General features: G+C 43.2%; 1 protein-coding gene across 2 annotated transcripts in view; it reads left to right on the top strand.

The window, feature by feature from the left end:
* The first annotated feature begins 299 nt into the window (after window positions 1-299).
* Window positions 300-13,526, top strand: part of nf1a (neurofibromin 1a) — a 255,630-nt gene continuing 242,403 nt past the window's right edge. For both annotated transcript variants that reach the window (XM_084328075.1, XM_084328074.1), the window contains exon 1: window positions 300-449. In XM_084328075.1, coding sequence (XP_084184201.1) covers window positions 390-449 — 60 coding nt within the window. In that variant the 5' untranslated portion in view covers window positions 300-389. The remainder of the gene's footprint in view (window positions 450-13,526) is intronic.

The raw sequence follows: 13,526 nt of genomic DNA, 5'->3' as shown, positions 1-13,526 counted from the left end.
CGGGGAGAGAACACTATTCACAATTGACAATGCAGAAATAACAACATTTGAGAGATTTCGAGAGCATGACATTCTGGAAATTTAGTATCTTTCAATGGACTTCAGACAGAGAAACAGAACTATGTATGTTGAGGCCTGAGAGCTGAGTTGACGCACGCGCTCCGAACGTCTCCCATCAATTTCGCCGAGGAGGAAGACTTCCGGTGGTGTGTGTCATGGCGGTGGCATGGTGAAGCTCGCAGTGAAAGGGAAAAACAACTCGCCCCTTATCGTCCCTTTTTCGTCGGGTTTGGGGACACATTCCACGCCTATCTAAAATCGCGAGGTACTACTATCGCACACCTTGGCTTTGCAAAAGCAGAGCGTCCGCGGTCGCCACCCGCCCGGCCATGGCGGCACACAAACCCGTGGAGTGGGTCCAGGCCGTGATCACTCGATTTGATGAGCAGGTAAGAAAGATGAGCAAAAAATAATAATGATATTCCGTGACAACAACAGGGTGTAGTAGCGAGCTTTTTTGCTAGTCGGCAGGCCTATCAACTTGGCTACGTGTTTGTGTGGCGGTGTTAGTAAGCAAAACCCGCACGTTTTGGGGGAATTCTTCTCGATATCGTTTGCACGGTCGCTCGTGCTGTTAGCTAGAAAACACTGGAGACGAGGACTTGCTGCTAGCGTCGCGCTGTTTCCATAATCAATCACCAGATCTATCCGAGATATGGCTTTGCCTGGCTAGCTAGCTAGCTAAACGACACCACAGTGTGTACTGTACACCACACTGAACACGGGGATATCTGTCATGTTTGTTGGCTAGCAGGCTAACGTTACCTTTCATCATATCAGCTAGGCAGCTAACATTAAGCTAGCTAGCTAATGTAAACAAATGAGGTGTGATTCGATTACCACACACACTGGATTGACTTGGAGGAAATTGCACCATTCTGGCACTTGAGGAGACTGCAGCGTTGTTATTTTTATGCTGCGTGTTACTTATTATGTACCTGCTAGCTTGCTGATTTCTTTTCTCTCACTGGCAAGTTGTTGCTCCTCTGTTGTGTGCATGTGTAACCTAAGTCAGGCATTGATATATCTCGTGGATCATTTGTGTGGTGGGAGTGCACAAGGGTGAAACAATAACATAGGGACTGAAATATGCTTTACTATGCATAACACATGTGTGTCATCCATATCTACAGTGTTTTTGTGTGTGTATTGCACCTCTTACCAGTATGCAGGCATTGGAATGCTTGGCACCACTGACATGTATAAGATTCAGATTGCTTGAGAGTGCGTTATGTTGACTTGCAAAATGGGATATCAGCTAAACGGACAAAGTGATTCATCTTCTGTCATCGTTAAATGCAATGCAACGGTGGATTAATATCCAATGTTATGCCATGACAGATAAATCCTCTTTTAATTTGTCAGCATAACCGTTCCACAATTTGTAACACTGTAGCGTTTATGTCTCACCACTTTGCACCGTTAAGTAAAACCTCTCTTGTTGTCTCTCGGAATAATACTTGTCTCTGTCTCCAGCAGTATTTGCCTCAGGTGTCAGTGGCCACTGGCCAGAGACTGTGGATTGTAGTTGGGCTTACTGGCTGAGCTGGGATCATTACAGTTTGAGCAAAGTGTAATTAGGGATTAAGTCCACTTCTTGTTTATTGTTAGCCTAAGCTTGTGGTGGTGATGCCTTTCAAATAGTCGGATTGCATTTCTTAGCCTCATTAATTTGCGGTTTGTGACCTAAAGTCAACATTTCATGCTCCCGTCCATTCTTTATTAAGGTGTACAGGTGGGTTGTTTTTGTAATTCCTTTTATTTATATTTTTTTAATATGAATAATGGTGTCTACAATAGATGTCATGTGATATATCATGTAGAAAGACCAGTGTATAATATGCGCCTATGTTATTATTGGAAAGAAGAAACGCAGCGATGTCATTCTGCACCCTCAAACCATGACTGTGCATGGAAAATGAACCCCCTCTACACAGTACACACGCATACAAACAAACATGTGCACATTAATCGGGCGATTAATCAAGTTTCAATTTCAATGGCGATTTTGTCTTTCCGATCATGAAAACAAGATAATCGAGATAAAATGATTTTGTGCCATATGCCGTGTTGCTCCCATTTTTTGTCTTGTGTTGTGTAAATGCAGCGCACCCTTCCTTCACAGCGGCTGCTTGGTCCATAATGCGTCACACACCCGTTGGTTGCTGGGGCCCATTGAGCTGCAATATGGGCCAGGTTTACTCGACTTTGCAAACACACAGTCCCCCTCCCCAAGCCCAAACAGTAGTTTCAGCTCATGTTGAGAGGGAGGAGGGAGCCACAGTGCGTTTCTCCAGTTATTTTGAAATGTCTTTGGTAACTTGTAGACGATGACAGAAAGGCAGCCTTTGATCGAGAAGGAAGGTAATACAAATTCAGTCATATGATGTTCTCAAATCAATGAGTAATCATGTTTTAATAACCGGGATTTCTATATCAATCTAAATAATTGTGATTAGGATAATTGAGCAGCCCTAACATACACACACACACACTGCATACAAATCAGTCCACATCAAACTTCCACGTACCGCTCCTAAAATATATATATTTATCTATTCTTTGTATCCCCCCTCCAGCAATTATCAGCTGTTAGTTACAGAAACAGACAAGTTTGCATAGAGTTTCCTCCATCAGGTTAGAAATACTGCAACAGGGGCAGTAGTATTCCTTATCGATTAACATGTACATTGACGCAAGCACGCGTTTCCTGTGGCAGAGCTTCCCAGATGATCTTTCTCCGTTTTAGAACACATCATCCGCACAAAGTGACTGTACATCCCATGTTGAGCCACAGTGCGGAATAAGGGAAAAGATGGCTCTCTGCGTGACCTTTGAGGAATGATGCCCAACCCTGCTCTCTGTGAAACAAAGAGGCTACTGACCACAGCTCCCAGTCACTGCGCCGGAGACCAAACAGGGGCTGGGCTTGTTTTATATATTGTGTATTATGTGTGTGTGACTGTATGTGTGTGTGTTTGTCAAGCGTATGCTTCAGCCACACACAGGGCTGTGATGAGTTCCCGTCTTTAGATTATTTCTCAGGCTTGCACGCATCTCCCTTGGACTCCCTGAAGCGGCCTAATGGAGGAGACAATCCCGCCCGAGGCCCTCCTCTCCCTCGCGGGCAGACAGACGTCCGGCTATAGAAACAGACGGACTCGGGCCGCTTCCCCACCCTTCTCCCATCGCCAGCCCGAGTCACCACCATGCATATCGTTTTGTTGTTCCTAGCTATGTCCCAGAGTCTCGTCTCTCTCCCCCCTGCGCAACTTTCTTCTCGACGCGAATCATTCCTCTGACCATATGTATGAATGAATAACTCGGTTATAATGGAGGAGTTGATTCTCCCATTCAGGCTGAACATTATTGCGCCGTGAAGGAATTTCAGTTTTTGTTTTCATGAGTTGCTCCTCGCAGAGGGCTCGACTCTTTCAGTGCGGTCAAATCAAAATGTAAACGGAAGATTGCAAATTAAATCATTCTCAAATATCTCAATAGTTTGGATCATACTAGGAGAACCTTCTTATACGCCACATTTATTTTTGAAAAAAATCAAACTACTTAGTAATACTGAATTGAGAGACAACAACCCTTGGTGACATGTTAAAATGTCTGGACTGGTGTGTTCCACATATGCACAAGCTACACACCCAGTAAACACACAGGGATTCTCCCTGCCAATAGTGTGTGTGTGTGTGTGTCAGTGCAGATGTAGACTCTACAGGTGTAGGATGAGTTGTGGGATGAGGGTGTGGTGTAAGGCGAGGTCTCAAGACAGGGCTTCTTTGTCCTTCACACTTCACGTTTCTCTTTCTCTCTCACTCACGCACACACCCACGCACGCACGCACGCACGCACACACACACACACACACATGCACACACAGCCACACACACATGCACACACACTAGAGCTGTGAATCTTCACTGGCCTCACGATTAGATTACGATTCAGCTGTCCACATTTCGATTCTACGATGCATCTTGATAATATATTACATCCTCAATTTTAGAATCACTGCACATGGCTACTTTTTCATCAATTAATACAAACAGTCAGATAAATTTACTTTTATATTTAGAAAGTTCTTGAATCAGAATGTCAAAATAAATGTCTTTACTAGTTTTGCCTGATACACAGATACTAGAAAGGTATCTGGTTACCCAGCTGTTAAAAACGGTTCAATACTCTATTTTATTAGTATCAATACTTTTAGAATAGCCTGATGCTGTATTTTCGATGAGTTGAGTGGATGCATGACCGTAGCACTAGCTTTGCGTAGTGGGTGTGTCAACAGTGTCAGCTGAACACAGACCAAGGCATAGGATTAGGAATATTCACAGATATCGCAGAATGTCTTATTTCATAATACAAAGTTTCTGAATGGACGTTTGGATTAAACCAAGTTGCATGCAGTGATGAACGGTCTTTCCCAGTGGACGCAAGTTAATTAACGTTACACAGGTCGCGCTATGCATGTTTAGCTTGCTAACATTAAGATAGCAGGAGCCGTCTGCCAACAAAGATGTTGTTTCAACAAATGGATTCACAAAATGGATTAGCATCCAAACGTTATTGAAGACTCCTGTGACCAGTAAGTATGTACGTACGTCTAACTTTTACTAACCATTTTTCACTGCAGCAATTTTATGCAAATTGTTCTACGCTATATGCGTAAATGTGCGCTATCTCCCTAACACATCAACAGTAACACATCAACGTTAGTAGGCTATAATAATCAATTATGTTCCGTCACTGCAGAATCGTGCACGTCCGCATCGCGATGCATCTTAGAATCGAGAAATCTCCACACCCCTAACATGCACACACATTACAAGCATCCTGTCAAGTGATGGGATATGCCCCACTGTGACACATACAGTAGCAAGGGTATGGCTTAACACATCTAAATGCCTAAATCCCAAGGCATTAGAATGTGCAACACTTCTGGGCCCATATTCAACAACACCAGCAAACAAGACATCAAGGGACACAATAGCAATAAATAATAATAACAACAACAATAACGACAATGACAAGACCTTCAATCATATTAGACCACCTGAGCACCCATCATCTCCAGCACCGACCACCAAGGTCCCCAACCCATGAGGAGTCGGACCCCGAATCCGGAGCCCCAGCGACCCAGAGCATCATGCCTCTTTGACACTCCAACTCACGAGACCCCGAATCAGGGGCCCCCATCCGTCTGGGCCGCAAACCACAAAAACCACCTCAAGGGGCCCAAACATATATACGTGGACAGTTGACGTTCGCTCGCTCTCCCCCCCCCCCCCCAACCCACCCCAGGACCTTAACAGGAGTTCCATACATAACATGGTAATCCGTAATCAGCTATATGCGCTCTTTTAACTTAGCAGCAGCAGCCACCCAGATCGCAATGTTAGGCTATGGTTAGACTAGTGTATTCCTGGCGTTTTTTTATACGTTTTTGACGACGTTTGATGTCCTATCTACACAGAAATGCGTTTTTTTGTGGATACGGCTGAAACGCAAAATTGTGTTTGCGTTTGGAGATACGCAAAAAAAACGAGTCGACAACAGCGTGTAGTCAGCACGGAGCAGTTGTTGCGAAAACGCCCATGCGCAGTAGATACCATCTGCGTGCCCTTCCGGTGACAACAGTGTGTGTGTTTGGGACAGAGCTCCGTGTCCCAAATAGCTTCAGCTACCATGTGTTGTCAAGTTATTGTTATAAGGACCCCAGTTCAAGCTACAACAGTCTGCATTCCCTTAACAATTGTTTGTATTGAGCCGTATTGTATTGTACCCATATGCAATATGTTAAATAAAGTTTACATCCATTCATTCTGCTAGCATTACCGATTGCATGAGCAGCTGGCTAACGTGAGCTATCAGGATTCAGACCCTGTTAGCTCAGAGTTCCTCTTTCAACTTAACAAGCATTAAACAAAATGGCCCAGTCATCTATTCACCTTTGTTTAATACACACAGCGTTGTCTCTAATGTTATCTAACTACTGATAGCTCGCGATATCATCAGTTTTGGTGCTGGCTAAGTAGCGTGAGCTAACGTTAGCTTCTAGCCACAATGCTATATTGTTATAATGGCATACTCCATTGACGTTAGCATGCAGCTAACAATGCTACCGATCGTTTTTTAGACTAAACTATCCGCTCTTGGTGGTCACTTGTGTTGAGTTAGTTTTGTTTCATCAACAAATGACAGGCAGAACACACAGTGAATGTATCCGTTTTGTTTATTGCACTTTTATTAGGCTTTGCTGAAAAAAGAATTGCTGCATTGAGTAAATAGGCAAGATGGTGGCGCGGCATAGGCGCCTGCCTTATTGACATTTTCTTTGCTGGAGCTTCCAGGAAGTGTATTGGCACATTCGTTCTGATTGGTTGAAATTGCCTTCATGTTTGCCACCTACTGCCACCTACTGCTTTGGCAGTGTACTACATCAGTGTGCTCTGGTGACAAAAACGGAAAAAAAAACGAAAGTGTGACTCGAGGCGCATGACGTCGCGGCGATACGCGGCGATACATATAAGAAAACAATACGAAGATGATACGAAAGGTGTAACCGCAGCCTTAGACTTGTTTACCCCTATAACACGTGCCGTGGATATCTCCAGGTAGATCACATCGAGATAAGTAAGAATCCATACCTTCGGGCAGAGTTTGTCTGGGTGTATCCAACGTGAGGCAATAAATTTTTTGGCGGCTGTGAGGCCGGCTAGAATGAGTCTTTTCACATGTGTAGAGGTCTGTAATTGAGAAACGTCATTCAATAACGATACAGAAGGAGAAACCGGTATGGTCAGAGAAAATATCTGAGAGCTGAGGGGTAACATTTTCCCAAAAGAGCTCAACAGGAGGACATTCCCATACATATGCATAAATGTTCCGGTGGCACCGTTTGGACATAAGGTACATCGAGAGTCAGGTCTGAGACCCATTAGATTCAATCGTCTAGGGGTCAAAATAAGTCCTGTGAACAAAATTTAGATTAATCTGTTGATGATCTGGGTTGCGTGAGGATAGCTGAACATTTTCCCAGACTGCATCCCAATCAAAATCTACATCCAACTCCGGGACATCTTTTCTCCAAATCGTATCCAGGGGGAGGTCTTTTATTTTTCTGGGCCCATATTCATAAAGTTTCCCCAAGTAGGAGCGCTGATACATTTGTCCTTGTGACTGTGAGTGATCTTAAGCTAACTGACTGTAGCTGACTCTGAATCAGTGACGCGGAACATTTGTCCTTGAGTGATCTTAAACTAACAGACTGTAGCTGACTCTGGATCAGTGACGAGGAACATTTGTCCTTGAGTGATCTTAAAATAACGGACTGTAGCTGACTCTGGGTCAGTGACCAGGAACATTTGTCCTTGAGTGATCTTAAACTAACGGACTGTAGCTGACTCTGGATCAGTGACGAGGAACATTTGTCCTTGTGAGTGATCTTAAAATAACGGACTGTAGCTGACTTCTGGGTCAGTGACCAGGAACATTTGTCCTTGAGTGATCTTAAACTAACGGACTGTAGCTGACTCTGGATCAGTGACCAGGAACATTTGTCCTTGTGAGTGATCTTAAACTAACGGACTGTAGCTGACTCTGGATCAGTGACCAGGAACATTTGTCCTTATGAGTGATTTTAAACTAACGGACTGTAGCTGACTCTGGGTCAGTGACCAGGAACATTTGGTCCCAACTTTGAGAAGGTTTGTGTTTCATTTAATTTCTTGGACTGGAAAGGCAACTGAGGTTTCCCTCATTTACAGTCGCATCGAGTGTACATACAGAAATAAGCAAAAAAAAAAGCACATACAATCACACAGCATAAAAGTAAGGATAACAAATGAATAAAACACGTACAACTTGATTGACAAAGGTTGGATATCAAGGTTTTAAATCCCAAGCTTTAAGGACTGTTCATTCCATGAGCTAGAATGCAGATTTACCTTGTTCAGAGCAAACTCTGGGGACCTACTGTATGGACCCTGACACTTGAATTCCCATTCATAATGGCTTACCAACAACAACAATATGTAGGCTAAGTCTAGCAAGACACATGATTTTTGGGCCTTTAGTTGAGCTTCGCAAAGTTAAAACCTTTTGCTTCCAATATCTGTTTCTTTGGAAACATCTGTGGGTTAGATGAATACTAACTCCCTGTCCCAGGCTCCCATATTAGATAATTATCATTACTGATGGGCATTTCAATTCTATTTGCACACATCAGTTAATGACATGCATCTCAGAATGCAGTCGAGTCCTCAAACGTGACCTTGTCCACGATGATACCAGTAGTGCATTCATCTAGGGCTGAACTGAATTGACCATATTTCACACAGTGGTCATTTCGCCAGGGCTGTACGTTAACCTTTTTTGCACATAGCACTGGTGCTACAGAGGTTGATAGTTTTGTAGCACAGGCTAAAATCTTGTAGCACAAGTATAAAACGTGTTATATTTGTAACAGTCACAAATGTGCCTATTGTATTTGTGTTATTTAGTTGCAGTGCCATGTTTGGCTGTCATTTAGTATATCGCCATGTGTTATTATTACTATAATACTCTCATATGCTATTTTCAATTAATATCATAAACAACATAAGGAATATTAGCATAATTTTGAGTGGACTGAAGGAATGAGTCAGCGTTAATAGTTTTAAATGCAAATAATTTATTGAAACATAGAAGTGGGGTCGGTTGGGGGACACACACAATGGGGGACCCTGATGTAAACAAGACAAACATCTTTCACTGGTCTGCATCCCCTTAACAATTGTGTGTATTGAGCCGTACTGTACTGTACCCATTCTGCAATCTGTTAAATAAAGTTTTCATTCATTCATTCACACACACTGTTTCAACTCACCACCCCTGCATCATATTGTAGTCTAGTCTGTCTTCAAACTTCCACTCCTCTCGAAATTTTTTATATTTGAATATCAACATTATCTGTCCATCCTCAGTAATCCTCAGTTTACTATAATATACTCCTGTCCTGAGTCCTCCTGACTAGTGACTTCATCGTCTTTCCAAACGCACGCAGGGACCGAAACTAAAGCCCGCCGCCCGCCAGGGGCGGTCTGTTTTTACCTTTGGCGCATGACACTTAGAGGGCTGCCCGCCGTGTGGCGTGTAGACGTGTAGTTCATAAGCAGGCCCCTAAAAATATTTGTATGCGAACGGTAAAAATCAATTACGCGCACGCTGTGCGAATACAGATTATAGCCTCTCTCGTCTTTTTTTTCCTCCGCTGCGAGATCGTTAAAAAACTACAAGTCCCACATTGCACTCAAGCCAACGGTCCAATCACAGTAGAGTGAAGTGACTGGTTTCATGGGAAATAAAGCAAATGACCAATCGGAAGCTCTAATTTTTCTTGTTTACTTCCTGAAACTCCGCGATCAGGGCTCTCGTTTTCCGAGACACCAACTTATTATAGTCTCTCTTACCAATAGCAATAGATTTTAGAACACCTAGATTTATCGATAGCAATAGTAATATAACGTTAATGCAACAAAACGAATGCCTTGCTTTGTTAATCATAACGTTGATGCAGTAGCGTATGTCGGTGTGTTGGCTGTAACGGACATGACAATAACATAACGTGTACACATTAAAATTGCGATAATCTATTCTAACATTTTCAAATCGATGCAGTTGAATTTCCCCCTTAGGATCGATGCATTGTTACACCCCTACACCAAAGTCACTGGCCCACTGTGTATCTGTGTGTATAATAACTTGGCTAGCGTTATCAACAGCAGAGGTGGGCAATGGGTCCAGCTGCAGCACCGGAGTGCAAGCGATGTGATGTAATTGGCAGACTCGACTGTCAATCAATGGTCTACCTGACACGCAAACTCAAACAATGTTTCTGTACTGGAGGTGTGATTGATTGATTGAAAACTTTATTAACAGATTGCAGAATGGGTACAATACAGTACAGCTCAATACACACAATTGTTAAGGGGATGCAGACCAGAGAAAGACTTTCGTCTTGTTTACATCAGGGTCCCCCATTTCAATTAATCAGGAAAGTGTACAGTAGGAAAGTGTACAGTATTTCAATAGGCAACCCTGAAAGGATTATTTTTCTAGAAGAGCAACACAGCCAAAACAGACAGTGGAGCTGTTTGCAGATAGCAAGCATTTTGACTTATTGCGTGGTGGCGATGTCTCGCAGATAATACAACTACAAGTATGATTATATAATATATATTTTATTTAAAAAAAAATTGTATATATAAAATATATATTGGCAGGTAAGAAATATGCTTGGCGGGTAGACTCTTCCCATCTACCCGCCACTGGCCGGTGAGTCAAAAAGTTAATTTCGCTCCCTGCACGCACGCACACACACAGGGAAGGGGAGAGAGTGCCCCCCCCATTTCCCTTTCCCCAGTCCACACTGTGTCTGCTGGCTCTGCGCCTCTGCCTCTGATCAGGATTAGCTTGCTAACGTTGTAGTGATTGTAATGGTACATAAACGTTAATTTCGGGCGATGTGCGCATAAAGGAATGGCGACGGTGCAAAGCATGTAGATGCATTTGACCTGTTGCGAGAAAAAAAAAAACACCACAGACTTATTTCGGGACGTGTAGGCGCACTGCTGTGTTAACGCAGCAGTGCGCACCAACGCGCTGCTCTGCTTGCAGAAGCACGGATAGGGCGGATATGACTCGTCGAGTTGTCACGGAGTTTTTTTTAAATAAAGAGTCATATGCAGTGCACCTGAACGTTGCTAGCTGTCGAGCCTAGTTATTATAGCTGGAGCTGCGCGTGGGCAGAAATGAGACCCGCTACACGATTTTCAAAATAAGAGTATCTATCTATATGAACCGAATCCCTATCGCACCAGTGCTACTGAAGTAAATCCATTCATCGCACAGACCGCTGTTGCTGTAGCACGTGCGATACAGGGCTCTACGCTAACCTTTTTCACTAGGGGCACAGGTGCTCCTAAATGAAAAAATTTAGGAGCACACAAAGAAATTTAGGAGCACCCAAAAATATTTAGGAGCACAGTGAAAATATGTCAAGTAACAGAGTTTAATTTTTTTTTCAAAAATAAATGTATATTTGTACTGTGCGTGCATGTGCAAACGGGACACATCTGTGCAATAGCACATACCACCAAAGTCACTGGCCCACTGTGTGCGTGTGTGTGTATCATCTGCGTGTGCAAACGGGAATGGGACAGACATTTGAACTATTAATTAAGTGATTAATGCCTACTATGGCAAAGTTGTAGCCAACAACTAGGCCTAATAAGAAAGGCAGTGATATTGAACAAAAAGGAGACACTGGCTTTACAACCAGGGCCATCAGTAGAGGGGGGAGCTAGTGTTGCTCTTTTAGAAAAATAATCCTTTCAGGGTTGCCTATTGAAATACTGTACACCTCCAGTACAGTAGTTTGCGTGTCAGGTAGACCATTGATTGACAGTCGATTCTGCCAATTACGACGTCACACCGTTGCACTCTGGCCGTCCGGCGCTGCAGCTGGACCCTATTGCCACACCGCTTGCACTCTGGCCGTCCGGCGCTACAGCTGGACCCATTGCCCACCTCTGCGGTTGATAACGCTAGCCAAGTTAGCTGTACACACATACACAGTGGGCCAGTTGTAGGGGTGTAACAATGCATCGCAATGCATCGATCCTACTTTGCAATATTTACAAAACATGACTGTTTTCGAACTCTAGCCATGGGGAAATGTTTAGCCAATTCACGTTAAATTTGTATGTCTTCCCTCCGGCTCCAGTGGGTGTAGCTTCGCTAGCTACAGTGGCTACATTGGGTGCTACAGTGGGTGTAGCCTCGCTAGCTTGGCCAACTTCGCTAGCATGCTGGCTAGCGTCAGTATCTTGGTTAACGTTAACGTTAACCATCACCTCTGTAACATGAGCTGCCTCGCCTGACTTCTCATTCTCCGGTATCTTTCGCGCAAAATAAAAATTAATGGGCTTCGACATGGCTGTATTATTGTTTGACTCAGACAGTGACGCAGCCGCTGATCATTACTTTCGGTTTCCAGTCGCGTGACCACAGGAAACTACTGTGATTGGAACATTTATGCGGCTGTGAACTGTGGGACTTGTAGTTTTTTAACGATTCTCGCAGCGGAGAAAAAAAAGGACGAATGAGAGGCTGTACTCTGCACTCGCTGGCCCCACTCGCATGCCGTACGAGTACTTGATTTTGCATGTTCGCACGCACATATTTTTAGGGGCATATGCGAGCAATATGGTCGCACTGTAGAGCCCTGCGATATATATGTCGCACTGTACAGCCCTGCATTTCGCTCTTATGTCATACTCGGGTTGAGATTCCTTTCCACCCTATACCAACCTGAGCGAGCACGACATAAGAGTAAAATCGACAGTGTGAATATGGTCAAAACGTCTGAGTAAAAATTTCCACCATGTTGTTAATGGATGCTAAATGGATGCTTTTTTGTTTTTCATTACTCCAAAAATAGCCTTCATCGGCACAAGAAATATCTTATAGAAATAACAGGGTATCTGCGGGGTATTAAGTCTTAAAAGGTATTCAATTCATAATTCTCAATTTAAGGTATTTCATTTGCACATGTATTGCATTTTTTGGGGGACAGCCCGGCTGAAATATGAATATGAAATAATATTAAATATATGAAATGTTTTTGTATTCATTGTTTTTTGAGCTTTGTGCGTCTGGCGAGAGCTTGTATGGAACGCGCAATAATTTAAATTGGTGCGCAAGTGCAGCTGCCAGTTAAGTGTTGCTATGTGTTTTTTTTGTTTGCTAGTATAGTAGTAGTATAGTAGAATAGTAGTGAAATTGGTATAACATTTAGCTCTAAGTGGTATTCTTAAATTGAACTTGTTGAAACCTGCAGATACCCTGAATAATAATCCTACATTAATTTTGAAAATCGGTTCTTCTGAGATGAGTATGGTTTAGTCATGAGAATGTTTAGAAAACGTGTATCTACCCCATAGCTCTCATCCTCTGCATGGAAGCCTAGTGCCTGAGAAGCATGAGGCAGTGTGGTGCTGGGCACATCACTGTGATTGATAGGTTTAGGCTACAGCTGGGTTAGATTTGATATTTATTATATCTGTGTTGTGCTCTTTTTGTAACTATTGTGTTGTTTCTCACTGCGCCCTGTCCTAGGGCTGGGCGATAAAATGATAACGATAAATATCGCGATAAATTATTTCCTCGAAATAAACATGAAACGTGGTCGCAAAGTTTCGATATATCGATTTTCCAAGTTTGGCTCCGCTCAGCCTCGGCTCAACACACTCACTAACAACAACCAACGTTACGTGATGACGTGCTTACGCACCACAGCTCCAGATGCACTACTGTTTTGGTTTAGGACTCAAGGCTGGCTAGGATAGTTAGCTTGCACGGCGCTATTTTATATATTTACGTGCTGAGTATGTATGTGGCGTGAATTCTGATGC

The sequence above is a fragment of the Notolepis coatsorum genome (genome assembly GCF_963971535.1).
Source record: "Notolepis coatsorum genome assembly, chromosome: 1".
Taxonomy (NCBI): Eukaryota; Metazoa; Chordata; class Actinopteri; order Aulopiformes; family Paralepididae; genus Notolepis; species Notolepis coatsorum.
Note: the sequence above shows the minus strand (reverse complement) of the source record. Positions and strands in the feature narration are given on the sequence as shown.